Raw genomic sequence first — 24,838 nt, 5'->3', positions numbered from 1 at the left:
CACCAATGCACGCAGCATGGGGAATAAGAAGGAAGAGCTGGAAGCTGTCGTAGGCCAAGGAGCCTATGATGTCGTTGCCATCACGGAAACGTGGTGGGACGACTCATATAACTGGAGTACGGCTATGGTGGGGTATAAGCTTTTCAGGCGGGACAGGAAGGGTAGGAGAGGAGGCGGGGTAGCCCTCTTTGTAAGGGAGGACTTGGACTCCATTGAGATGGATTGTGGCGATCAGGAGGTTGAGTGCCTGTGGGTCAAAATCGGAGGAGCCCACCAGAAGGTAGATTTTGTGATGGGAGTCTGTTACAGACCACCCAGCCAAGGAGAAGCAGCTGATGAGCTCTTCTATAAACAGCTGCGGTCAATCTTTAGATCCATGCCTCTCGTTCTTGTGGGAGACTTCAATCTGCCTGATATCTGCTGGGTGTACAATACAGCAGAAAGGAAGCAGTCTAGGAGGTTCCTGGAGTGCGTGGGAGACAACTTCCTTGCACAGCTGGTGAATGAACCAACAAGGGAGGGTGCCCTCCTGGACCTGCTGTTTGAGAACAGAGAAGGCCTTGTGGGAGATGTGGCAGTAGGTGGACGCCTAGGACTAAGCGACCATGAGATGATAGGGTTTTCTGTTCTAGGTGAAGTGAAGAGGGTTGTTAGTAGGACGGTAGCATTAAATTTCCAGAGGGCAGACTTTGATCTCTTCAGAAGGCTGGTTGGCGAAGTCTCATGGGAGACAGTACTCAAGGGCAAGGGAGCCCAGGAGGGCTGGGAGCTCTTCAAAAGGGTGGTCCTAGCAGCTCGGGAGAAAGCCATCCCCATGTTCCGGAAAAAAAGCCGTCAGGGGAGAAAGCCAGCTTGGTTGAATAGAGAGATCTTGAGTGATATCAAGAAGAAGAGAAACGATTATGGGCTCTGGAAGAAGGGACAGGCCTCTTGGGTGGACTACAGGAGGGAAGTGAGATTGTGTAGGGAAAAAATCAGGAGGGCTAAGGCTCAGCTAGAAATTGGATTGGCCAAGTCTGTGAAAGATAACAAAAAAACTTTCTATAAATATATAAACAATAAAAGGAGGACTAGGGAGACCATACAGTCCCTATTGGACACAGAAGGAACAACAGTGACAGGGGATGAGGAAAAGGCTGAGGTACTTAATGCCTTCTTTGCCTCAGTCTTTAGTTGTAAGGAGGGTCGTTCCGTCCGTGCACAAACCCAGGAGCTAGAGGAGCATAATGAGGCTCCCGTGATCCAAGAGGAGGTGGTCAGAGCCTTGCTAGCCCGACTGGACACTCACAAGTCTATGGGGCCGGATGGGATCCATCCAAGGGCATTGAAGGAGCTGGCGGATGTGCTGGCCAAACCCCTTTCCATCATCTTCCAACAGTCCTGGAAGACTGGGGCAGTTCCACTGGACTGGAGGCTGGCTGATGTTGTGCCCATCTACAAGAAGGGTCGCAGGGAGGACCCAGGAAACTACAGGCCTGTCAGTCTGACCTCAGTGCCAGGGAAAGTCATGGAGCAGGTGCTCTTGAGTGCTATCATGAAGCACATGCAAGAGAACCAGGTGATCAGGCCCAGTCAACATGGGTTCACAAAAGGCAGGTCTTGCCAAACTAACCTGATCGCCTTCTATGACAAAGTGACTCGGCTGCTGGATGAGGGAAAGGCTGTGGATGTGGTCTTCCTGGACTTCAGTAAAGCCTTTGACACAGTTTCTCCCAGCATTCTGCTTGAGAAACTGTCACCTCTGACCTGGACAGGCGCACACTCTCCTGGGTGGAAAACTGGTTGGATGGCCGGGCCCAGAGAGTGGTGGGAAATGGTGTGAAATCCAGCTGGAGGCCAGTGACAAGTGGGGTTCCCCAGGGCTCAGTGCTGGGTCCAGCCCCGTTCAATGTCTTTATCAATGACCTGGATGAAGGCATCGAGTGCACCCTTAGCAAGTTTGCGGACGACACTAAGCTGGGTGGAAGTGTGGATCTGCTGGAGGGTAGGGAGGCTCTGCAAAGGGGTCTGAACAGGCTGGACCGCTGGGCAGAGTCCAATGCCATGAGGTTTAACAAGGCCAAATACCGGGTCCTGCACTTGGGGCACAACAACCCTGAGCAGTGCTACAGACTAGGAGAAGTGTGTCTAGAAAGCTGCCTGGATGAGGGACCTGGGGGTGTTGGTTGACAGCCGACTGAATATGAGCCAGCAGTGTGCCCAGGTGGCCAAGAAGGCCAATGGCATCTTGGCTTGTATCAGAAACGGTGTGACCAGCAGGTCCAGGGCGGTTCTTCTCCCTCTGTACTCAGCACTGGTGAGACCGCTCCTCGAATCCTGTGTTCATTTCTGGGCCCCTCACCACAAGACGGATGTTGAGGCTCTGGAGAGAGTCCAGAGAAGAGCAACAAAGCTGGTGAAGGGGCTGGAGAACAGGCCGTATGAGGAGCGGCTGAGAGAGCTGTGGTTGTTTAGCCTGGAGAAGAGGAGGCTGAGGGGAGACCTCATTTCTCTCTACAACTACCTGAAAGGAGGTTGTGGAGAGGAGGGTGCTGGCCTCTTCTCCCAAGTGACGGGGGACAGGACAAGAGGAAATGGCCTCAAGCTCCGCCAGGGGAGATTTAGGCTGGACATTAGGAAAAAATTCTTCACAGAAAGGGTCATTGGGCACTGGAACAGGCTGGCCAGGGAGGTTGGTTGAGTCACCTTCCCTGGAGGTGTTTAAGGCACGGGTGGACGAGGTGCTAAGGGGCATGGTTTAGTGTTTGTTAGGAATGGTTGGACTCGATGATCCGGTGGGTCTCTTCCATCCTGGTTATTCTATGATTCTATGATTCTATGAAATCAAGTCTGCTATATTCAGCACTGCTGCCATCAAAGGGCTCAGGCCTGCATTCAAGCATCTGTAGTCAATTGTGAGCCTCCATTTCCCATTTGGCTTTCTGACCTAACTGGGGAATTGTAGGGGGAGTGTTTTGGAATAATTATTCCTCGCCCTTCAGGTCTTCAATCACCATAGTGATTTCCTCTCTTGCTCCTAGGGGCAAGAGGTAGGTTTTCACATTCACTGTTTTGGACAGAGGGAGCAGGGAGCAGCATGCAACAGCCTTATCACAGCTGCCAGAGACCCAAACTTCCATCCCCTTCCAGACAACTCTGTCTAGGTCTGACCTTTTAACAAGTCCAGCCCCAGAATGTGGGCAATGCCCCCAGCACCATCGTAGCCACAGTGGGAAAGGTGACTCCCCAGCATCTAGCAGTTCACCCTGGCTATAAGCTGGGGGGTTATGTCTCCAAACATATAGGTTAAGCAAATTTGGGTTTTATTGGGAGAAAATCCATTCTGGATATCTGTATTGGTATTCAAAGCCAACATTTGGGCCCCTGTATCAACGAAAAAATTAGCTGGTGTCTTAAAGGGCCCAAGTGAAAAAGTAGCCAATAAATGCCCTTGTTTGCTTTCTGTGAGCCTTCTCAAATAAACCCACTGGTGGGGCCTGGTAATCTCACCCGCAGGAGCTGAAGGAACAGATGCGCTCCCCCCCCCCGAAGGGGCCACAGGAATTTCCTTGCCGGGGGGGGGGAAACGGCTCCCACTTTTTTACCAACAAACGCAGATCAGATAGGGGCAGGCGATCAATTAATTCTTGAGGACCCCCCTTTCTCATACCCTCATTCCACAACTGACTGTGAAACTTCCCTCATCAGTACTTTATCCTGGGGAGAAACTATTTTTCTCCCTGTCTCAGCCTGCCAAACTGAGGCTTGTGACTTTCCCTCCATACCTACGTACCCCACACGTCTAGCATAGTTTATTAGTTCCTGAGAAATATGTCCCCAAGTAAGACCCGGTCCTGCTGAGGGCCCCCCACCATAGCAGCTTTTAATCAATCTTGAATCTTCACTGTGTAAAGCTTTAAGGAGTCTGACAGGCCTCTAATTAGGGGTGTCATCTTGTCTGGGCTCACTAACATTAACATCAGGGAAGGCTGGTGAGGAACCAAGCGCCTTTTACTCCTTAATTGCAAGCTAGTTGCCTTCTGTATGCTTTCAGTGAAGTGACTGGTCCCAGGGGTAGGAATGACAATCAGATGTCCCCTTTCCAAAGGGTCAATTCCTCCAACCCAGAAAGATGCTTTTTGAGTCAAAGACAATGTCTCTCTCTCATCTTCCACTGTTAAAAAAATGCTTGGTCCACAAAATCCCTTGGCTTCTTGCTCGGAAAGTCTAATCCTATCCCGTCCCATCAGGCTAACATGCCACACGTACTCTGTCTCGGTCTCCCTAGCCTGCCTGCAGTCCTTCTCTTGTGGCTCAGCCAGTTCCCTAACAGTGTATGGGACTTCCTCTGTCACAACAGACGGTTCAGGCTCCTCCCTGTCATAATCTGAGCAGATAGATCTCAATCTTCCGCAACTTTGGGGAGTTGCCTCTCTCGGATATGCACCTGAGTTTTTTGGTCTGTTTATTTGGCTGTGTCCGGAATAAATCCTGCATTTTTATTTCACCCTGAGAGATCTTGTTGGTCTCCATATTGCTGTGCAGATATCAAATGAACTTCCTTCTTTGACTGTGCAGGCCGAAGGAAGGCCTGAACGCTAGTGGTGTCTTGGGAGTGGGGTTTGACACAAACTAATAAAAAAAATATTGATTTCCTTTTCCATGTTGGGAACTTTTCTCAAAGTTCTCTCAAAGTGGCAGTTAACCTTTGTGATACTTCTGGAGAGCAGTGACCTGTGAAGATGATGTTCCTGTCATATGCCATCTGGGAGGACCATGCCTTATCCAGGGACTCCTATGTAGTGTGTGTTAATTATTGGGAAAATCTTACACATGCTAAGATGAATGTCCTTTAAAATACAGACATAAAACGTTAAGGAAACTAATACCTTCTCAGAAAAGTGATTGGACTGTCTGCATTGGAATATATAGTTCTCTACATCAGTGAAGACTCCCAGTGTTGACCACTCAGAATCGACATACAGTGTTCATTTCTGAAAATACATACTTCTGTGCTGTCCCGGTTTTGTTTCATTTTCTGCTCCAGCTCAATCATGTTGAAACATTCCAGAGCCCCTGTAAAAATGTTGCGGGCTACTGAACTTGACTTCTCGGAACTGGCACTGTGTACAAAAACTCCAGTCTGCATTCATAAATCAATTGAATAAATAGCTCTTCCTTTAACACTATCATTTGCAAGTGCAGATTAAAAAAATCTTTGACAAAAATGAGGTCTTGTCACTGTTGTTCTAAATGATACTGGGGGTTTAAGGGTATCAGAGCCTCATCTCTTCTACATTTGCTTTACTAATTTTGCAAACCTAGCTTGCTGGTAGACCAGTATCTGGCACTGATATAATTTGCTAAGGTTAATCTCCCATTGAACAGTCTTCCAGATGATTTGTCATTGACTCTTGCTTATCGCTTTGGCTGGAGACAGAAATGAAGACATGGGAGCCCTTCCTTCTCCAGAGTTTCACTAATTGTTAGTGTAATTAGTAAAGTGCCTTCCATGCTTATTTCCCTGTCATTTAGTGTTTGTAACAGAAGTGACTCAAGATTCCCTTGAAGAAAAATCTTCAATAAAATGCCTGCCAACAGTGTTCTTTAGGGGGGTTGCCTTCAAATTGAGGCTGCTCTTATCAGAGGTGTTTGGGCTAGCCAATTGCAAGGGTGTCGAACTTAAAAGCACATACCATGTCTCTTTCTGTTCCTTCCCATCTCCAGAGAGCGTCATGTGGCTTTCCTTAAGTGGATACAGCTGACATTCAGAATTTTCCTGGGGTCTCTGCTGGATACTATAAATATTAGGTCAGCTTTCATGAGTGCATGCTTGTGACCTGTCTCTAGAGTGCGGTTCTTTTTGCAGCCTCCAATGAAGAATATTATCTTTTATTGCACTGGTTTTGGTCCAAGAATGATTACATACTCAGAGACAGATGGATAGTTTTTAAGTGTCTGGGTAGCTTCCCTTCTATAAAAGCTGCTGTTTCTGTCTGGTTGTAAAAACCCATGCATAGGTATTGACTCATTCTTAATGTAGACAGCTTGATCAGTGTAAGAAGAACCAAATTTTCTGTATCTGCAAAGTGCATTACCCCAATTGTCTTCAACTTCAGGCCATCTACAAGAGAAATTGTTGTATGTGCATGACTTCAAAATTATTTACTTCCTCATAGCTTTAAGTTCATGTCATACAAAATATTTTTGTTTCACACTGGAGCAGGAGTGTTTTGTCAGCCCATAATCCATGGTTCTTGGAGAAATAGGAAACTTGTGTAACAGTAAATATTGGAATTCAAGTGTCTTGGATACATTAAAGGTGTGTTAACCTCACTGCTGCACATGTCACTTCAAATTGCCCCATCCCTGGAGGTGTTCAAGGCCAGGTTAGATGGGCCTTGGGCAGCCTGATCCAGTGGGAGGTGTCCCTGCCCATGGCAGGAGGTTGGAACTGGATGATCTTTAAGGTCCCTTCCAACCCAAACCATTCTATGATTCTATGAAATTAATAATAGACAATGCCATCATTGTATACTTAACAAGCAAGGTAGTGCAAGGTCAACTTCCATTCTTTTGTAATTGTTCAGGCTTTTGTATTTCTATAGTGAAAAAGAGGTTTGCTGGTAGTGTCCACGCACTCTGAACAAAATGAGAGGTGATTTAGACTGCTTTAGTTGGCCCATATGTCACTTCATTTTGTAGCAGTCTTCCAGAATTATGGTTAACCTAAGATGGATATTTTTTTACTTCAGCTGTCAATAGAAAGTTAGATTTTTCTGATGCTAAATTGAAGGCTATTTGGGGTTTCTGTTTAATAAGTTCCTACTTCTGCAGTCAAACTGAGCGCTTTTCCCTAGCTTTCTAGATTGTCTGAGCTTCAGCAATTGGATTCTGTGAGGAAAGTAGCTGATCCAGTTTTATTCTTCTAGTATAATAGTGTATTGTTATCAAGATATGAATTGGTTCAAGCTGAACTAAGGCCATGTTGCTGCCAAAAGAGAGGTTCCATTCTGACTGTGCACTCTTGCTCTCCTTGTGTTGGTTTGGGAAAGTGAGTGTCTACAGGATGAATTACTTGCTGTAGTAGACAGTGGGACATTTGTGGGAGGCAGGAGACGAAGTGCTCCTCCTTTATAAACTCAGTGTGGTCTTAGACTACAGGCTTCAGTACAGCTTTACAGTTAAGCTTTTCCCAGGTGGTTTCGGAGGTTTACTTTAACAGGGAAATCAATATGCCTGTTTTTATTTCATTTTTCATCATTAACAAGGCATACTTAATTAACAAATGTGGGAAACCTTGGCTGGTTTGGGGAGTCAGAGTGTGTGAACTTAACGTTGGCCTTGAACAGATGCCCGTGTATCCTTGGAGAAGCTGGAAGGCGCCAAGAAGAGCCGAGTAAACAAGATTAGGAAGCTGCCAGGCCGCAGGTGGAATCACCCAATTACGAAGTTACAACTGAGCAGGGGTCATCCAATTATGAACTGTTGGTCTCTAGCTAAACCAAACGTGCAGTTCGAGAAGGGGTATACAAAGTCTTGTAAAATCAATAAAGATGTCCTTTTGCCCACAACTTCTACGTGTCGTGGCTTACCCCCACCGCGACAAACAAACATATTCACGGAGTGCAGGCTAGTTGTTTGTCATCTATCTCAAAAAGATTGCCACACTTACTTAAATGCCTAAAGACTACATAATTCTACATTAATTCTTTAACTTTATTATTGAACAAAATACTTTTTTTCCATTTCAGTGGCTTTGTTTTTCTTCGACTGATTTGTCCTGCTATCCTGAACCCAAGGATGTTTAATATCATCTCAGGTGACTATGCTTCAGAATGAATTCATACTTTATGTAGTAATAGGCATCAACATACTTTAGTGCCTAATTTAGCAAAATATGAAGTCTTTTGAACACTGTGTCCAAAGGCATGTTATCCATATCAATTGATTGACTTTATCCCTAAGGCAGCCAGCATACAGTTTTCACCCTCAAAGGTTAGACAGTGTTTATTCCCAATGTCTTGTTTTAAAGCTAAAAAAAAAAGAAAAGGTGAATGTTAAAAAAAGCGTTTCATAAAGAAAATTGTTGTGGCTTAACCCCACTGGGCAGATAAACATTGCACAGTCGCTTGCTCACTTCCCTCCTCACCCTCAGTGGGGTGGGGGAAGAGGAAAGGAAGAATAAAAGCAAGAGAACTTGGGGGGCCAAGATAAAAAAAAACAAACAAAAATTAAATACATTTTTAATAGCTGAAGGATAAATGGAACAAAACAAAACAAGTAATGCAAAGGTAATCATGCCACCTCCCATAGGTAGATGGATGCCCAGCCAGTTCCTGAGCAAAAGATGACTAACACCAACGAAACCCCTTCTTTCCCTTTTACTGCTGAGCACGACATGATATGGTATGGAATATTTCTTTGGTTAGTTCAGGTCATCTGCCTGATTGTGTTGCCTCCCAGCCTGTTGCACATCCCCCAGTCTTTTCACTGGGGAGGCAAGAGTGACAAACAGATGGCCTTGATGCTGTGTAAACACCCTTCAGCAAAAGCTAGATCATCAGTAGTTGCTTTGGTCAAAAAATCTGAAGCACAACACCATATGAACTGCTATGAAGAAAATTAACTCTATCCTAGCCAGGCACAGTGCAAAAGCGTTACCCTGTTTTTCGATGCTCTCTTTGTAGAGTGCATCCCTATCAGTAAATAAAACAGTGACAGGGTCTATTCCTGTTTGCTAGAACAGGATTGTGAAATTGCTATACTGACCTGTAGCATAGTTCTGGCTGATATCAGGTAGCATTCTCCTAAACAGTTCTTAGGCATGATTTGGGTGTTGGCATGCATCACAACTGACACAGTTGTCATGGGGCTTTGTTATGGAGCTTTAACAGTGATGGCATGGACTATTACATGAGAGTTGGCTTAAGCACCTAGAAATGTTTCTGAGCATTTTAAGGTACAGATGTAGTTGAGGTCTTACAGATGCAACAATTAGTATGTGTGTTACTGTTGTTCTAGACATAAGGTTGTATTGATGGGATTTCAGGTTCTATGTTTTGCTGTATTGCTTTGTGGTGCTCACCAAAGCTACTCTATCACCCCCCCCTCCTCAACTGGACAGGGGAGAGAAAATACAATGAAAGGCTTGTTGGATGAGATAAGGACAGGGGGATCACTCACCAATTGCCATCATGGGCAAAACAGACTTGACTCAGGGAAATTAATTTAATTATTACCAATCAAATCAGAGTAGGGTAATGAGAACGAAAAATTAAATCTTAAAACACCTTCCCTTCACCCCTTCCTTCTTCCCAGTCTTAATGTCACTCCTGAATTTTCTACCTACTCTCCCCGAGCGGCACAGGGGGACAGGGAATGGGGGTTGTGGTCAGTTCATCACATGTCTTTTCTGCTGCTCCTTTCTCCTCAGGAGGAGAACTCCTCACACTCTTCCCTTGCTCCAACATGGGGTGTCTCCCACAGGAGGGAGTCCTCCACGAACTGCTCCAGCATAGGTCCTTTCCATGGGGTGCAGTCCTTCAGGAACAGACTGCTTCAGTGTGGATCCCCCACAAGGTCACAAGTTCTGCCAGCAAACCTGTTCCAGCTTGGGCTCCTCTCCATGGGGTCGCAGACTCCTTCGGGCACATCCACCTGCTCTGGCGTGGGGTCCCCACAGGCTGCAGGGGAATCCCCACAGGCTTGGGTCCCCACAGGCTGCCACACCATGGTCTTCATCGCTGGCTGCAGGGCAATCTCTGCTCTGGTGCCTGGAGCACCTCCTCCCCCTCCTTCTTCACTGACCTTGGTGTCTGCAGAGTTGTTTCTCTCACATATTCTCACTCCTCTCCCAGCTGGTGTTGCATGGCAGTTATTTTACCCAGAGGTGCTACCACCATTGCTGATTGGCTCAGCTTTGGCCAGCAGTGGGAAGCTTCTAGCAGCTTTTCACAGAAGCCACCCTTGTAGCCCCTCGGCTACCAAAACCTTGCCACATAAACCAAATACATCTTTGTGGGAGGAAGAAAGGAAAGGCATAAATTAGTGGTGGAAAACTGTAGTACCAAATTATTGAGACAACTGAAGTTTTAAAAGTTTGCATGTGTTATACTTGATCTTTGTGTCATAGAATCATGGAATGCTTTGGGTTGGAAGGGACCTTAAAGATCATCCAGTTCCAACCCCCCTGCCATGTGCAAGGACACCTTCCACTGGATCAGGCTGCTCAAGGCCCCATCCAACCTGTCCTCGAACACCTCCAGGGATGGGGCAGTCACAACCTCCCTGGGCAACCTGGGCCAGGGCCTCACCACCCTCATGGTGAAGAATTTCTTCCTTATATCTGATCAAAATCAATCCTCTTTCAGTTTAAAACCGTTGCTCACTACATGCCCTTGTAAAAAAAGTCCCTATAACGCCTCCCTGGAGCCTCTTCTTCTCCAGGCTGAGCAACCTGTCCTCATACGGGAGGTGTTCCATCCCTCTGATCCTCTTTGTGGCCTCCTCTGGACTCGCTCCAACAGATCCAGGCCCTTCTTAGATTTGGAGCCCCAGAGTTGAACACAGGGCTCCAGGTGGGGTCTCACAGGAGCAGAGTAGAGGGGGAGAATCGCCTCCCTCAACCTGCTGGTCACACTTTTGATGCAGCCCGGGACACGGTTGGCCTCCTGGGCTACAAGCACACACTGCCAGCTCATGTTGAGCCTCTCATCCACCAGCACCCCCAAGTTCTTCTCTTCAGAGCTGCTCTCAATTCAGTCTCCACCCAGCATGTAATTGTGTTTGGGTTTGCCCCAACTCAAGTTCAGGACCTTGCATTTGGCCTTGTTGAACTTCATGAGGTTCATACAGCCCCACCTCTCAAGCCTGTCCACGTCCCTCTGGATGGCATCCCTTCCCTCCACCGTGTCGACTGCTCCACACAGTTTGGTGTCATCGACAAACTTGCTGATGGTGCCCTCAATCCCACTGTCCATGTCTATGACAAAGATGTTAAACAGCACCAGTCCCAGTACTGACCCCTGAGGAACACCTCGCATCACCAGTCTCCACTTGGACGTTGAGCCATTGACCATGACACTCTGAGCGTGACCATCCAGTCAATTCCTTATCCACGGAGTGGTCCATCTGTCAAATCCATATCTTTCCAATTTAGAGACCAGAATGTCTTGTGGGACAGTGTTGAATGCTTTGCACAAGTCCAGGTTAATGACATCAGTTGATCTTCCCTTATCCACCAATGCTGTAGCCCCCTCATAGAAGGTCGCCATCAGGCACGATTTGCCCTTGGTGAAGCCATGTTGGCTGTCCCCAATCACCACCTTATTTTCCATGCACCTCAGCAGAGTTTCCAGGAGGATCTGCTCCATGATGTTGCTGGGCACAGAGGTGAGACTGACCAGCCTGGAGTTCCCTTTTTTTTTTTTTAAATGGGGGTTATGTTTCCCCTTTTCCAGTCAGCGGGGACTTCACTGGGCTGCCACGTCTTCTCAAATACGATGAATAGTGGCTTAGCAACTTCATCTGCCAGTTCCCTCAGGACCCGCGGATGCATCTCATCAGGTCCCATGGACTTGTGCACCTTCAGGTGCCTTAGATGGTCTCGCACCAGACCCTCTCCTACAATGGGCGGTTCTTCGCTCTCCCAGTCCCTGCCTTTGCCTTCTGTGACTTGGGTGGTGAGGCTTGAACCCTTGCTGGTGAAGAATGAGGCAAAAAGTTGTTGAGTACCTCAGCCCTCTCCATATCCTGGGCAACCAGGTCTCCCATTTCCTTCCAGAGAGGGTCCACATTCTCCCTAGTCTTCCTTTTTTTTTATCACTGACACGCCTATAGAAGCTTTTCTTGATGTCCTTGGACAGATTTCATTCTGTCAGGGCTTTAGCTTTCCTAACTTGAGCCCTGGCTGCTCAGACAATCTCTCTATATTCCTTCCAGGCTACCTGCCCTTGCTTCCACCCTCTGTAGGCTTCCGCTTTGAGTTTAAGTTTGTCCGGGAGTTTCCAGCAATTCTCCTTCAAAGGGATGTACAGTGCTAAGCACTAGATGCTTTGAACAACTGAGATTAGTTGCACGATTAGTGACTCAGGCTAAGCTCCAGCTATGCCTAAGAAATCGGAACTTATTTTTTAATTAATTGCAATGCTGAGCAGAGAAGGGGGCAGAAAGATGGAAGATCAAAACATACAGATAGACAGTGAAGAGTATATAGCATTCTTACGAAGCACTGTGAAATTTAGAGTTTATATAATAAACATGCCAATTATGGAACACTTAAATGATCTATAAGTGAAAAGCCAGATATGATCAAAAAGCAAACAACCCCACCCTATTTTTAACACTAATCTCTTAGTCAGTTAAAAAAAATTTTTCCAACAAGTGATGGTACTAGGAGTTTCTAGCATTTGATTTGTGCAGTAAATAGCTATACTTTCATAAAAATGCAAGCCATGATTGCATGCAATGTTTATTCTATTTTTCCAGTACTCGTAATTTAAAGTATAATTTGCATAACAATGCAGGACCTACTTATAAGGAAAAAGGTAAAAATAATTATTTTATTATATTCTAACAACAAATAATCTTCCTTTTAACAGAACTGTTTGATTTTTGTGAAAAGGCTTTTCACTTAATTCATAAAACTTCTGTTTACCTTAGGCTTCTGAGGAACACTTTTGCTTATTTTATTCTGTAAGCAACTAGTACAGAAATTCAGACGTGCATATTAACATTGTTGTGGGCATAATATTAAACCAACAAAAGTTTACTTGATCATGAGATATTTTCCACATGCAGTTCTGTTACAGCATTCAAAATATTTAATTCCGTGATCAATAACAAACTGCAGAAGAGCTAAACTTTCATTGGACTACTGGAAGTTTTAAATTAAATGACCGGTAACTCTCTACTTTGTATTCCTATCAGATTCTCCTTCCCCTACTGCTGCAAGAACGTTAACGCTGGTCGCCAAGTCTGTGCAGAATTTAGCAAATCTGGTTGAATTTGGATCTAAGGTGAATATGATTCTACACACAACAGCCTAGAACTGCATTTCCAATGCATTTTAATGTTCCTGTTTAATACAAAAAAAAAAAAAAATCTGTTGTTGTTTCCTTGTGTGGCCTGAGTGTCTTCATCAGCTAGGAGACCTTGTTCCTGCAGTTTTTTCTATCCTTTTCTGTTGGAGCTCAACAGGCTATTGATTTAAACTCATAAATTTGTTCCAAAGACAACAGTGGAAGTATATGGACAATGACCAAAAAGGTAGCAGTCATACTGTAGTATTCATAGAATCATAGAATATCTCAAGTTGGACCCATAAGGATCATAAAGTCCAACTCCCTGCTCTTCGCAGGACTACCTAAAACTAAATCATATGACTAAGAGCATTGTCCAGATGTTCCTTGAACTCTGACAGGGTTGGTGCTGTGACCACTTCCGGGGGAGCATGTTCCAGTGGCCAATCCTCTCGGTGAAGAACCTTTTCCCAATGCCCAATCTGAACTTCCCCTGATGCAGCTGCATTCCATGACCTCATGTCCTCTACTGCCCGCCTTGAGGAAGTTATATATTGCGATGAGATCACCCCTCAGTATTCTGTTCTCCTAGCCGAATAAGTCAAGTGACCTCAGGCGCTCTTCATAAGTCTTGCCCTTGAGGCCTTTCGCCATCTGAGTTGCCCTCCTGTGGACACACTCTAATAGTTTGATGTCCTTATATTGAGGCACCCAAAACTGCACACAGTACTTGAGGTGGGGCCCCCTCAGTGCGGAGCAGAGCAGGACAATCCCCTCCCTCACCTGGCTGGCAATGCCATGCTAGATGCACCTCAGGACACGGTTGGCTGCCAGGGCACACTGTTGACTCATGTTCAACTTGCCATCATCCCAGACCCCTAGATCTCTTTCCCCGGGGCTGCTCTCCAGCCTCTTGTCCCCCAATTTGTACATATAACTAGTATTACCCCATCCTAGATGGAGAATCTGGCACTTATTCTTGTTAATTTTCACATGGTCGGTGATTGCCCAGATCTCTCTGTAGGGCCTCTCTACCCTTGAGGGAGTCCACGGCTCCTCCTAGTTTAGTATTGTTGGAAAATTTACTTAACATACATTTGATTCCTGCATCCAGATAATTTTTAGAAACACTAAAGAGCACTGGCCCTAAAACTGATACCTGCAGAACCCCACTAGTGACTGACCACCAGCCTGATGTAACCCCATTTGCTATAACCCTTTGAGCCCGACCCATCAGCCAGTTGCTCACCCAAGGTATTATGGACTTGTTTAGCTGTATGCTAGACATATTATCCAGAAGGATACTATGGGAGACAGTATGAGAAGCTTTGCTAAAATCCAAAACTACCGCATCTACTGGCTTCCCTTGGTCAACTAGATAGGTGTTGGAGTTGGAAGACTGGGAGAGGAAAGGCTGGCAGCCATCCCTCCACAAAAAAAACATCTATTTGATGGTAAAATGGATAAATTTTCTTTAGGAATATCCATATCAATAAGACAACTGAGAAATGCTAGAGTAGAAATCTGTAATAAGAAAGAATCCATTCAAGAAGGATGTATCATCTGCCTTAAATAGATGATGGGAGCCTTTTTGCACTTCCATCGATTATTTGATGTCAAAATGGGGAGACATCTTTCAGTAATATTGACATGTCTCTGTACAGAACCTTTAAATACATTCCACATCCATGTTCTTTCATATACTATATGTAATAATTCACTTTCAAACTGAGATCAATTAGGACTAAACTTCCAGCCTGCATATAGAGTCTGTTTGATTTTGTTTTCCCCCTGTACACACACACACACTCTCTCTCTCTCTCTTCCTCTACTTATTCCTTAGATGGTTATTTTCTGTGGGTACAGAATTTTGAAACACCCCTTTTATTTGTATTCATTTTCATATTGCTTGACAGAATTTTGTAAATCAATTTTACAAGTTGCACTAAAAAGCCTCAGCTTTTAATAAAGTTTCTATTGCATCACTAAAAGAATGCCAGCAACAATTGATCCGCTCTGGTTCCCAAGTCGCAACATGGCTGAAAAATAAAAAAATCTGTTGCCTTAAGCATGATGAAGAAAGTGGGTTCAGGCTGTCATTATAAAGCCATTTACCTGACAGTCATAACTCAGGATGCAAGCATTAACAAAAGAACAAGAAGGAGGGCACTTATGTCCTGATGTTACCTCTGACAGTGGTTTTTCCATTATGTAGCTGCAATGAAAATAAAGAAGTCCATCTTCAATATTTCAGAAATGTAAAATTTCATGTCACAATGCAGATATAAACAATTCCAGAATTCATCTGGAATAGAAAAAAGTGTAATCTTTTGACTGGTTGTACACCAGTCATTATAAATTCACTTGAAAATATAAAATAACTCCAGATGACACATTTGCGTTTTGCAGTGTCATTTGTCTCTGATTACAGTGTGTTCAATTCAGGTATCGCTATTAAATTGGTATTGATTTATTCTAATAAATATTTTTTTTAAATGACTAGGAGCCATATATGGAGGGGGTAAATCCATTCATCAAGAGTAACAAACATCGCATGATCATGTTCTTAGATGAACTTGGGGTAAGTGGTTTAAAAAAATATTGGAAACTGTATAGCAATATTGTGAATTAAAATTCTTTACAGTCCTTGTTAACTATCTCAGAAATGCATCAGTTTCCAAACAATTTTGAATGCTTGTTATTGAAAATTTTTTCTTATGCATTTTTAGGGAACTGCAGATTGCTGATATGTCACACAGAATTAAAACCTATCAAACGTCCTGTAGAAAGATTTTATTTATTTATTTAGTACTGCTGTAGGCATGAGATCTATTTGAGCTTCTCCCTGAGGATTAGGGCTCTTAGCCAAAAACACCAGTCTTTTAGAAGTAGATTTTAAATCAAAAAATTCTTATGTGTGATTTGTCATATGGTTTTGTGCCAAGATTGAAAAAACTGAAGTTTTAAAAAATATTATCTTCCATTTTCGTTATATGTTACCAAATGTCTCCCCACATGAATTTCTGGTTATTATAGTTTAAAAGAAAATAATAATTGCAGTTCACTTTGAAACTGTAACTGTTCTGTGTATGATAGCTATAACAAGAGTTAGGAGCTCATTTATGTCTATATGTATTTGTTTAAACCAAGAATTTGTTTTAAAAATGAAGATGAAAGAAATGTGCCTAGCTTCCTTAGTTGGTCCATTAGAAGTGTTCCTAGAAGACGTCTTAATTGCATTATTTTATTAGTGGACTTATTGACTTGTTAGTTTTGGGGGTGGTGGTGGTGTCCATTTTCGCTGCTGCTCTTGTCTGAATTAAATTAAATAAAAAAATAAATCTAGTGGATGGTTCCCCCTCATTTGAGGGAGGATATAATACGTATCTCTTTTCTCAGTATCTTTCTGGACAGCTCAGAGGTAGCATAGCAACATTAAACCTTTTAGTAGAACCCTCCTAGTAGAAGTAGGAATTGCTGCATATTTAGTAATCTCTCCATGTGAAATGTGTAACCATAATTAAAATGTCCTCATAAAGTAGATGCTTGTGGAGAGGAGGAAATACATAATTTGTATTAGATGACATGGACAGAAGACTTAATTGTGAAGAAAAACATTGCATTACTTGCTTGCAGTATCAAACCAGCTGTTGATGGGTCTGTAGAACTGTATTTTAATTTCTTATATGCCTGGCTACTCACCATTCTAAATCTACTCTACTAATTTTTGTTAAAGAATGTTCCTGAGCTTCCAGACACTACAGAGCATTCTAGAATTGACTTATCTCGTTATCTGGCGGCCTTACATGAGATGTGTGTGGCACATTCAGATGAACTTCGGACACTCAGTAATGAGCGAGGTGTAATGCAGGTAAACTACAATGGTTAACAAAAGGTACAGATAGCATGCCTTGAGTTATTGCTTAATGTGGTGATTCTTTTCTGTCCAGCAGTATGAGCGATAAATGATAAGTACATTTCACCAGGAGTTTGCTAGTTGTAAAGGGAAAGAAGCTCAAAACTATGAACTAAGTATTTATACAACAAACCCAAAGATGTTTTAAAGCAGTGGATTGGGGGGGTATTGCGTTTTTGCTGGTTTGTTTTAGTTTGGGTTTTTTGCCTTTTTTGTATAGTTTCCAGGTGAAGTTTTCAGTTTCTAGAGGAAGCCTAAACTCAAGTAATTACTGTCTCCTGACAGTAATAGATCTAGTTCCTCTAATTGAGAACTAAATAATTAAATTTCATTTCCTTAGCTTTTCTACTTCATTTCTGCTTCCTGATTTATTACATTGGTAAACAAACATGGCAAACTTCTCTAGCAAACACTATAAATGAGTGTTCTGTTCCAACTATTCAACGTCTCTACAGCTTTTATGAAAACTTCATGCACTGTCTCAAAATACTACAAAAGTAATATACTTGCCTATGGTATACTAATTACGTTGAACTTAAAGTCATCAAATCTGCTTACAGGGGACAGGACAAGAGGGAATGGCCTCAAGCTCCGCCAGGGGAGATTTAGGCTGGACATTAGGAAAAAATTTTTCACAGAAAGGGTCATTGGGCACTGGAACAGGCTGCCCAGGGAGGTGGTTGAGTCCCCTTCCCTGGAGGTGTTTAAGGCACGTGTGGACGAGGTGCTAAGGGGCCTGGTTTAGTGTTTGATAGGAATGGTTGGACTCGATGATCCGGTGGGTCTCTTCCAACCTGGTTGTTCTATGATTCTATGATTCTATGTTTTGGTATGCTTGAGTAGTATACTGTGCTCTGCAGGAGATAATTTAAGTAGTCTTCCCTTTTAAATGATAAAGATTTGGGGACAGGGGCAGTTGTACTACAGAAAGTCTTTTTTGTTTAGAGATGATCTTCCTTAAATTTAATCAGTATCAACTTAAACTATTTATTTAATGACACATTTTTGAAGAGGCAGTTTTTAAAATAGTTTTTAATTTAACTGTTTCTAAATAACTTCTTGTAATCAGATTTCTTATTATTCTCATGGTTTAAAGATTGGGCTTCATTTATCGTGACTCTTTGAAGGCCTTAACTTAAACCCAGGTAGACAATAAATCTATATTTCTTTCTCCTGGAAGCAGATGTTACTCAAATAATGCATTTTTTGGCAGTAATGTTCTTTAAATAAGGGAATTACTAGGAAGCCGCGATTTTGCAAAAGGTGAAAATATTGTTGTATTTAATCATCTTTGGCAGAAGAAAGATCAAGGAATTAAAAATGAGACGATGCTTCATTATAGCTGTTCAGAACTTATCCAGTTTAATAACAACTACTACAATTTACCTCTTCAGTGGCATAGGAGGAAAAAAAATCAGTCACGTTCAACTTCATAATTCGCTTACAGCTACTGCCAGTCTCAACAAAGCAAAAATGATGGCTGGACTGGCACAGCAGGATAGTAGAAATTTTTCAGTATTAAATTTGTGTTGCTTTCAGATAAGGGGTATAATTTCTTTCATAGACTCATAGAATCACCAGTTTGGAAAAGACCTCTGAGATCATCAAGTCCAATCACACCTATCTGCCATGAAACCATATCCTTAAGTACCTTATCTACCCATCTTTTAAACGCCTCCAGGGATGGGCCTCAAGCTCCGCCAGGGGAGATTTAGGCTGGACATTAGGAAAAAATTCTTCACAGAAAGGGTCGTTGGGAACTGGAACAGGCTGCCCAGGGAGGTGGTTGAGTCACCTTCCCTGGAGGTGTTTAAGGCACGGGTGGACGAGGTGCTAAGGGGAATGATTTAGTGTTTGATAGGAATGGTTGGACTCGATGATCCGGTGGGTCTCTTCCAGCCTGGTTATTCTATGATTCTATGGGAACTCAACCACCTCCCTGGGCAGCCTCTGCCAGTGCTAGATAACCCTTTTGGTGAAAATATTTTTCCTGATGTTCGGGAAACCTCCCCTGGCGCAGCTTGAGATCATCCCCTCTTGTCCTATCACCTGTCACTTGGGAGAAGACACCAACACTCACCTCTCTACAACCTCCTTTTAGGCAGTTGTAGAGAGCAATAAGGTCTCCCCTCAGCCTCCTCTTCTCCAGGCTAAACAACCCAAGTTCCCTCAGCCACTCCTCGTAAGACTTGTGCTCCAGCCCCTTCACCAGCTCTGTTGCCCTTCTCTGGACACACTCCAGCCCCTCAATGTCTTACTTGTAGCGAGGGACTCAAAACTGAACACAGAATTTGATGTGCGGCCTCACCAGGGCAGAATCACCTCCCTGGACCTGCTGGCCGTGCTGTTTCTGATCCAAGCCAAGATGCTATTGGCCTTCTTGGCCACCTGGGCACACTGCTGGCTCATATTCAGTCGGCTGTCAACCAACACCCCCAGGTCCCTCTCCTCCAGGCAGCTTTCTAGCCACTCTTCCCCTAGTCTGTAGCACTGCATAGGGTTGTTGTGCCCCAAGTGCAGGACCCGGCATTTGGCCTTGTTAAACCTCATGCCATTGGACTCTGCCCAGCGGTCCAGCCTGTTCAGATCCCTTTGGAGCTTCCCTACCCTCCAGCAGAGCAACACTTCCTCCCAGCTTAGCGTTGTCTGCAAACTTACCAAGGGAACACTCAATGCCTTCATCCAGGTCATTGATAAAGATATTGAACAGGACTGGACCCAGCACTGAGCCCTGTTTCACAAGACCTTTTTCTGAAGTACTTAATGATTACAGTTGTGGTATCGTTTCCTCAGTATACTTATAGTTCTACATTAGAGGAGTAGTTTCACCTCATGGATTTCCATACAGAAAACTCTTGAATTTTTCCCCATTTTCCTTCTCCAAGTGCCTCCTTGTGGGTCAAAATTAAGGACAGAAGAACCAATGGGAACCTTGTGGTTGGTGTATACTACAGGCCACCCGATCAAAGAGAACCAACTGATGAAGTCTTCTTCCTCCACCTACAGGAGGCATAAGGCACGCAAGCTCTCATCCTACTCAGGGGCTTCAGCCACCTCGACATATGCTGGAAAAGTAGCACGGCAAGCTGCAGGCAATCCAGGAGACCCCTCAAGTGCATTGACGATGATTTCTTAGTCCAAATGATAGAGACCCCCACCCAAGGAGATGCAATACTGGACCTGATGGTCACCAATACAAGCGAACTCATCAGTGATATAAGGATTGGAGGCAGCCTGGGCTGCAGTGATCAGGCACTGGTGGAGTTCAAGATCCAGAGGGATATAGGACAGGTGAGGACCCTAAATTTCAGGAAAGCAGACTTCCAGCTCTTCAAGGAATTACGCGGTAGGATCCCCTGGGACGAGGTCCTCCAGGACAAGGGAGCAGAACTGAGCTGGAAAATATTCAAGGATGCTTTCCATAAAGCGCAAGAGCGCTCAGTCCCCAGATGTAGAAAATCAAGCAGGGAAGGGAAGAGACCGGCGTGGCTGAGCCGAGACCTGCTGGTGAAACTAAAGAGGAAGAGGGAACTGCACAGGCAGTGCAAGCAGGGACAGGGAACCTGGGATGTGTATAGGGACGCTGCCCAGTTATGTAGAGATGAAGTCAGGAAGGCCAAGGCGCAGCTGGAACTAAACTTGGCAAGGGAAGTAAAGACTAACAAGAAGGGCTTCTACAGGTACGTCAACCAAAAGAGGAAGGTCAAAGAAAATGTACCCCCACTGATGGTTGAGAATGGTGACCTCGTATCAGCAGAGGAGGAGAAGGCTGAAGTATTTAACAACTTTTTTGCCTCAGTCTTCACCAATAACTGCTCTCCTCGCCCCTCCTGGTTCATGGGACAGCAAGATGGCGACCAGGGGGATAAAACCCCTCCCACTATAGAGGAGGATGAGGTTCATGACCACCTGAGTAAACTGAACATTTATAAGTCTATGGGACCTGATGAGATGCATCCCAGAGTCCTGAGGGAATTGGCCGATGTGGTTGCCAAGCCACTCTCTATGATATTTGAAAAGTCATGGCAATCAGGAGAAGTCTCTGGTGACTGGAAGAAGGAATACATTGTGTCAATTTTTAAAAATGGCAGAAAAGACGACCCTGGGAACTACCGACCTGTCAGCCTCACCTCTGTGCCTGGGAAGATTATGGATGATATCGTCCTAGAAGCTCTGCTAAAGCACATGGAGGACATGGAGGTGATTAAAGGCAGCCAGCATGACTTCACCAGGGGCAAACGCTGTATGACCCAGGGGCAAACGCTTTATGATTCTGTTTCAGAAACTGTCAGCCTCTGGCCTGGACAGGCGCACACTCTCGTGGGTGGAAAACTGGTTGGATGGCCGGGCCCAGAGAGTGGTGGGAAATGGAGTTAACTCCAGCTGGAGGCCAGTGACAAGTGGGCTTCCCCAGGGCTCAGTGCTGGGTCCAGCCCCGTTCAATGTCTTTATCAATGACCTGGATGAAGGCATTGAGTGCACCCTTAGCAAGTTTGCGGACGACACTAAGCTGGGTGGAAGTGTCGATCTGCTGGAGGGTCGGGAGGCTCTGCAAAGGGATCTGAACAGGCTGGACCGCTGGGCTGAGACCAATGGCATGAGGTTCAACAATGGGGGTGTTGGTTGACAGCGACTGAACATGAGCCAGCAGTGGCCCAGGTGGCCAAGAAGGCCAATGGCATCTCGACTTGTTTCAGAAACGGCGTGGCCAGCAGGTCCAGGGAGGTTATTCTCCCTCTGTACTCGACACTTGTGAGACCGCTCCTCGAATTCTGTGTTGAGTTCTGTGCCCCTCACCACAAGAAGGTTATTGAGCCTCTGGAATGAGTCCAGAGAAGAGCAACGAAGCTAGTGAGGGGTCTGGAGAAAAAGTCTTATGAGGAACGGCTGAGAGAGCTCGTGTCGTTTAGCCTGGAGAAGAGGAGGCTGAGGGGAGACCTCATTGCTCTCTACAACTACCTGAAAGGAGGTTGTAGAGAGGTGGGAGCTGGCCTCTTCTTCCAAGTGACAGGGTACAGGACGAGAGGAAATGGCCTCAAGCTCCGCCAGGGGAGGTTTAGGCTGGACATTAGGAAAAAATTTTTCTCAGAAAGGGTCATTGGGCACTGGCAGAGGCTGCCCAGGGAGGTGGTTGAGTCGCCTTCCCTGGAGATGTTTAAAGGACGGGTGGACGAGGCGCTGAGGGGCATGGTTTAGTGTTTGATAGGAATGGTTGGACTCAATGATCCAGTCAGTCTTTTCCAACCTGGTGATTCTGTGATTCTGTGACCAACCTAGTGTCCTTCTATGATGGGGTGACCACAGCAGTGGACACGGGTAAAACGACGGATGTGATCTATCTAGACTTGTGTAAAGCATTTAACACAGTCCCCCACAACGTCCCCCTCTCTAAATGGGAGAGTGATGGATTTGATGGGTGGATGGTACGGTGGATAAGAAACTGGTTGGATGGTCGTATTCAGAGAGTAGTGGTCAATGGCTCAAAGTCCAGATGGAGATCCATGACTAGTGGTGTCCCTCAGGGGTCCGTACTGGGACCGGTGCTGTTTAATATCTTCATCAATGATATAGACAGCGAGATCGAGTGCACCCTCAGCATGTTTACAGATGACCCCAAGCCGAGTGGTGTAGTTGCCACACTGGAAGGACGGGATGTCATCCAGAGGGACCTGGAGAGGCTGGAGAAGTGGGCCTGTGAGAACCTCATGAGGTTCAACAGGGCCAGGTCTAAGGTCCTACACCTGGGTCGGAGTAATCCCCATTTTCACTACACGATGGGGGTTGATGTAATTGAGAGCAGCCCTGCAGAGAAGCACTTCGGGATGCTGGTTGATGAGAAGCTCAACATGAGCCGGCAGTGTGCGCTCGCAGCCCAGAAGGCCAAACGTGTCCTGGGCTGCATCCAAAGCAGCGTGGCTAGCAGGGCGAGGGAACGGGTATAAACTGGAGAAGGGCAGATTTAGACTAAACATTAGGACGAATTTCTTCACCATGAGAGTGGTGAGACTCTGGAACTGGTTGCCAAGGGAATTTGTGGCTGCTCCATCCCTGGAGGTGTTTAAGGCCAGGTTGGATGGGGCCTTGGGTAACCTGATCTGGGGGCGGGGGTTGGAACTAGATGATCTTTAAGGTCTCTTCCAACCCTAACTATTCTATGATTCTGTAATGGGAGTTGGAATTAGATGATCTTTAAGGTACCTTCCAACCTGAACTATTCTATGATTCTATGATAATGGTTCAGGATCACCCTATTGTACTTGATCGCAGTTCTACTGTAATGAAAAAATTACTGACTCCCAACAGTGTGTTAGCAATACAATTTCTCATTCTGCTTTATGTGTATGTTCAGTTGCATTTGATTTAGTTTAATGACCAGGTTTTCAGAAAGTTAAAAGGGGGTAGTTCTGCTTGTACAGAAGTGAAGTGAATTGTATTGTCAACTTTTATTTATAACCACTTTTTTTTTCATTTTCTTGGCCCAGTTCTGCACTTTCACATGAGGAAAATACCCATTAATTGAGTTTTGGTTTACAGATTGTTTTTAACAGATTGAGAACTCTCATTTTGAAACTCTCAGGTTAAGTTGGCAGGACTTAATGGGTCTCCATGGGTGCGGATAAATTTAATATTGCTGTTTTACTGTTGTCTTTTGAAGTAATGTCTTAGTGACTAGGGAATTGGAGCTGGGGGCAGGGTTAGGGTTAAATATATTTTAAACTACCGAATTCTAAGTCTGGTAGGTTAATATTGAAGATGCTTCTCAAGCAAGATGGGTTCTGATTTTTTTCTAGTTGCTAATATAGGGTTGTACTGGGTTGTTTTTTTTTCTACAGCATGTTCTTAAGAAACTGTTGGCTGTTACAGAACTGCTACAACAAAAACAAAATCAGTATTCAGTGCCTAATAACATCAGGTAGCAGCCCTCTATCTGAATTCTGCATGGATCCAGCATGTCTAACGTGGCAACTCACACAACTATAACTTTTTTTGCTCTTGCCAAAAATAGCACACTGTCACATTCCCAGTGATCTATGAACTATGCAAAAAGAAAACAAAGGTTCTGTTAGTGAATAATTGTACCAGCAGCTTTTTTAACTATCTGTGCAGGATATTTGCACTTTTTCCACTTGGAACCCGTTTTTACAGCCTCTGAGCCTTGGTGTACTGTTTACCTTCTGCAAAGAAAATGCTGTGACTGTCTTGAACTTTGAAAATTATTTTCAATGCCTGCAATTGCCAACATTTTTCTGTCTTGTTGGAGAAGAATTATCAACTGACAAGGAAAGAAATGCGTTGCTTTGACAACTACATGTAACTGGATAACATTTCTTGCTGTAATTTCTGACTGGTTACAATTATTATGACTTTGATTGCTTTGACCACTTGAACTTGTATTTACACTTTCCAGTTTTTGCTGATTATGGTAAGAACAATCTTTCCTGTATACTTTTCATACCATGTTGTTTCTCTTGCTGGAGTTGTGTCAAAAGAATATGCAGAAGGGATTGTCAGCTTTATTCTTTAATGTGCCACTGATTCGATAGAATTCTTCCATCAAGGACTGTGTATCCATACATGTAAATCAAAATGCTTTTGTAAGATGTTTGCAACAGTAAATAATTAGAATTCAGTAGATTTATTATCACTGTATCAGACACTCATGCATCTATTAAACCATTTTATAAAATATGCATTGGTTGGTCTTGTGTGTAATGTAAGGCTACCATGGATATTATTTTTAAACCTGAAAAATAAGTTTTTTAAATAATCAAGCTGCCAATAGACTCTGTATGGAAACTGGCTAACTTTAGGTGCAAGTAATAAAACACTGTAAAAATTAAATTTTGATAACAGATATGGTTGGCTATTTATCTACCGTGTATAAAATGCATTGATAAAAATGAGCGTAGGTAAATCTCAC

At 44.3% G+C, this 24,838-nt stretch overlaps 1 protein-coding gene across 1 annotated transcript; it reads left to right on the top strand.

The window, feature by feature from the left end:
- Positions 1 to 7,737: 7,737 nt before the first annotated feature.
- LOC138732949 (ras GTPase-activating protein 1-like) lies at positions 7,738 to 24,606 on the top strand. Its single transcript, XM_069879765.1, has 5 exons — positions 7,738 to 7,801; positions 12,910 to 12,998; positions 15,505 to 15,582; positions 16,738 to 16,872; positions 23,751 to 24,606. The coding sequence occupies exons 1-5, from the start codon at positions 7,783 to 7,785 to the stop codon at positions 23,832 to 23,834; spliced, it is 405 nt and encodes a 134-aa protein (XP_069735866.1). The 5' UTR covers positions 7,738 to 7,782; the 3' UTR covers positions 23,835 to 24,606.
- The last annotated feature ends 232 nt before the right edge of the window (positions 24,607 to 24,838 follow it).

This window comes from Phaenicophaeus curvirostris, chromosome W, assembly GCF_032191515.1.
Source record: "Phaenicophaeus curvirostris isolate KB17595 chromosome W, BPBGC_Pcur_1.0, whole genome shotgun sequence".
NCBI classification, from domain to species: domain Eukaryota; kingdom Metazoa; phylum Chordata; class Aves; order Cuculiformes; family Cuculidae; genus Phaenicophaeus; species Phaenicophaeus curvirostris.
This window is presented reverse-complemented; position numbering and strand designations above follow the sequence as displayed.